Source organism: Saccostrea cucullata, unplaced genomic scaffold, assembly GCF_032062105.1.
Source record: "Saccostrea cucullata isolate Sc308-1 unplaced genomic scaffold, CSIRO_AGI_Scuc_v1 ctg9497, whole genome shotgun sequence".
Lineage (NCBI taxonomy): Eukaryota > Metazoa > Mollusca > Bivalvia > Ostreida > Ostreidae > Saccostrea > Saccostrea cuccullata.
Genome location: NW_026924847.1, coordinates 21,098 through 24,411, shown reverse-complemented (window position 1 = coordinate 24,411; position 3,314 = coordinate 21,098). Strand labels below are relative to the sequence as shown.

At 32.3% G+C, this 3,314-nt stretch overlaps 1 protein-coding gene across 1 annotated transcript; it reads right to left on the bottom strand.

Moving 5' to 3' along the window:
* Window positions 1–581: 581 nt before the first annotated feature.
* On the bottom strand, window positions 582–1,639 carry LOC134267432 (uncharacterized; the record flags this gene model as incomplete). The annotated part of the gene is made up of 4 exons (XM_062749645.1): window positions 582–855; window positions 1,013–1,036; window positions 1,163–1,318; window positions 1,481–1,639. Coding segments are annotated over 4 exons (476 nt in total), but the record flags the coding sequence as incomplete, so codon positions are not given.
* Window positions 1,640–3,314: the final 1,675 nt, after the last annotated feature.

The following is a 3,314-nucleotide window of genomic DNA, read 5'->3' as shown; positions in this document are numbered from 1 at the left end:
GACTTTAATGTATTTCACACTGTAATGTAACTCAGACTGTAATGTAACTCAGACTGTACTAAGACTGTAATGTAACTCAGACTGTACTAAGACTGTAATGTAACTCAGACTGTACTCAGCCTATAATGTAACTCATACTGTTCTCAGACTGTAATGTAACTCAGATTGTAATGTAACTCAGATCGTAATGTAACTCAGACTGTAATGTAACCCAGACTGTAATGTAAACTCACACTGTACTCACACTGTATAAGGTAACTCAGACTTTAATGTATTTCACACTGTAATGTAACTCAGACTGTACTAAGACTGTAATGTAACTCAGGATTTAATGTATTTCACATTGTAATGTAACTCAGACTGTAATGTAAACCAGATTATAATGTAACTCACACTGTAATGGTAACTCAGACTGTAATGTAACTCAGAATTTAATGTATCTCACACTGTAATGTAACTCAGACTGTAATGTAAATCACACTGTACTAAGACTGTAATATAACCTGGCATGATTAAAATATCTTAAGGGAAATCATCATAGGATATTTTATTAATTATGTCAGTCTACATTCGCTCTCCCTGTCATCAATCCAAAATTTATTTTAAATCATAGAACAATTAATATGGTAAACAGTTTAACACTTTTTTTTCATTTATAAGATTTAAGCACAACAGGTTCATTAATATTTAAATCTTAGCATTGCTTTCACGAAAGTTTTCATATTTTTGGTACGAAGTACTGGAAGGTGTAACGTCCCATTTTGTTCTTTACTATTTTGCACGTCTGGAGCGTTTCATTTCCCGGGATTTTCCAGATCTCTCCAGGAGAACGACATACAATTGGCTTCACACAATCTGTAATTAAAATGTCACTGAAACTCTTCACCCAAGCTTGCTAGTACAAGGTAAAAAAAAGCATAATCAAGTTTTTAGTGGACCGCAGTATTATGAAAACTTGATTTTAAATTTAAGCTGCATTATACTAAAACCATGAAGGAAAGAAAAATATTACCAACTGAATCTCGAACACAGCATTCTGAAAAATAAATCATTTAAAAATTTTGTTTCAGCAGTAATACCCGGTAAATACTGTTTTTCAAAAGCTTATATAATGTTCTCTCCTGATTTCTGATAAAATTTCCCGCCATTAAGTCATACTCACTGACATTTATGATTGACACTTTGTTTTGCCGACACATCATCTCAAAGCAATCGTGTGTCCAGCGACTTCCGGTCTCCCTACACCTGCCGTGTTGGTCCCGACACATTTGATTTTCAGTGGTAATTGTCAGACATTCTTTATCGGTACTCAGACATTCTGGGACGAGAAAGAGAAATTCTGATACACTTTACACACAATAATTAAGACACAGATTTATTCACATGTACTAGTATCCAAATTTTCATGATTTTTAATTTTTGTTGTTATTTAATAATATTTTTTTTAAAATGAATGGACAAGATTTCTATTGATAATTACTATCATTTAAGACAGATATTTTGTGACTACGACACTCCAAACTCAAACAGTTGAGGTAATCCCAGTGATCTCCGTCGGCTCGACAGTTACCGTCGACGTCTCGACAGACTCGATTTGTCTGATTGACGGCCAGGCATCGACCTAAATCATCCCGACATTCTGAAAATCAAAGATTAATGAGAATTATCCCGACTGCTCATCAAGGATTATAAAGATGAGTGAACAAAGCGTACAGAATGCCTATATGCATCAGATGTACAAAAATTGTATTAAATGTGAATTAGATATTTATAGAATAAAGTCCTCTGTTTTTTAATTCATGAAATAATAAGAAACTAATCTTTTCTGAAGAAAATTTTCTCGGCAAAAATTATTCTTTCATTTTAAAAAAAGATTGTGGAATTTGTGGGGTTCGAAACCTAGCTATTGAAACGTTCTAGTGCCACTTGGACACTATATTTTTTTTTAATACGCTTCCAGACTCAGCAATAAAAATCCAGTTTTTTCTGCGAGATAAAAACGCTAACCACTACTAGTCAGGGTTCACAAAGTGGAATTTAAGTTATTCGAATATCTAGAATTGTTAAATGAACTTAAACGATCTGACAGTCTGCAAATCAAAAGCTGACATAATAAATCATAAAACTCTCATATTCAATAAAAGGTTATATGAAATACACATGCATTTTCAAAATTTTACAAATAAGGCGATTTTGTTATTATTTCCATCCATAAAACCCCTATAAAGACATTACATGTATATAGCATGTACAAATTGTAATATATGTATTAAGTTCTCGCTGATTTAAATAAAAAATAAAAATTCCATAACATTCATACACTTTATCAAAAAAGAAGAAAAAACATTAAATTGTTCTTTGAACTAAATACTAGTAGATGTGTCCATAGAACGTGAACATATCACATCTGTGGATGAACAAAAGTAAATTTTTTTTATTACAAAAGCTGCTGTGCCATTGAACCTGTGAGGCTCACTCGCCAAAAAAAGTCAAACATCTATATATAGAAGTAAAACTTATAATGTATCAATTGTTGTTTTTTTAATGCACTGTATGCATACAATTCCTATATGAAGTTTTGTGTCAAAATACTTCCTTATGAGGTTAGAAAGCGGAATAAAACTATAGTATTTATAACAACTTACCATTTATATATGTTACAGAATCTCTTAATCTCTGAAGAAGCAAATTTAGGATATTCTAGTCGATACCTCTCAAAAATGTATAAAATATTTTTAAAGTCGTAATTCTTTGTCACATATCACGATAAAGGCAACAACTGGATTCCTGTTTCTTACCATTCTTGATACACGCTTCCTTAGCTGTGTAAACAGTTCTCAGTAATATAACAATGATCCAAAGCAATATCAAATTCATCTCATTGAACTTGAAACCGGGGGACTGGTCACTTCTGCTTCTCTACCTTCTACCGTGGTCTGTCTTCTTTAGAGAGATTTATAACACTGGGATTGATTTCTTTTTCTTTCATTAAGTAAACTTCGTACATCACTTTACAATATAAATCACGTGACATATGGTCCAATATAGAGAGGAAGTTCCGGAGAGTCGGACATTGCACTCAGCTTCATACGTGATTCAAAGCTCAGATAATTAGTAGCCTATTTAGATAATTATGTTCCCCAAACGAAGTTGGGGAACATATTGTTTTTACTCTGTTTCTTATTATTATTATTATTATGTTCCCCAAACGAAGTTGGGGAACATATTGTTTTTACTCTGTTTCTTATTATTAAGGTCTTCCGTCTTCACGGAAGACCTTATAGTGATTGTATTGTTTCTTATTATTCTTATTC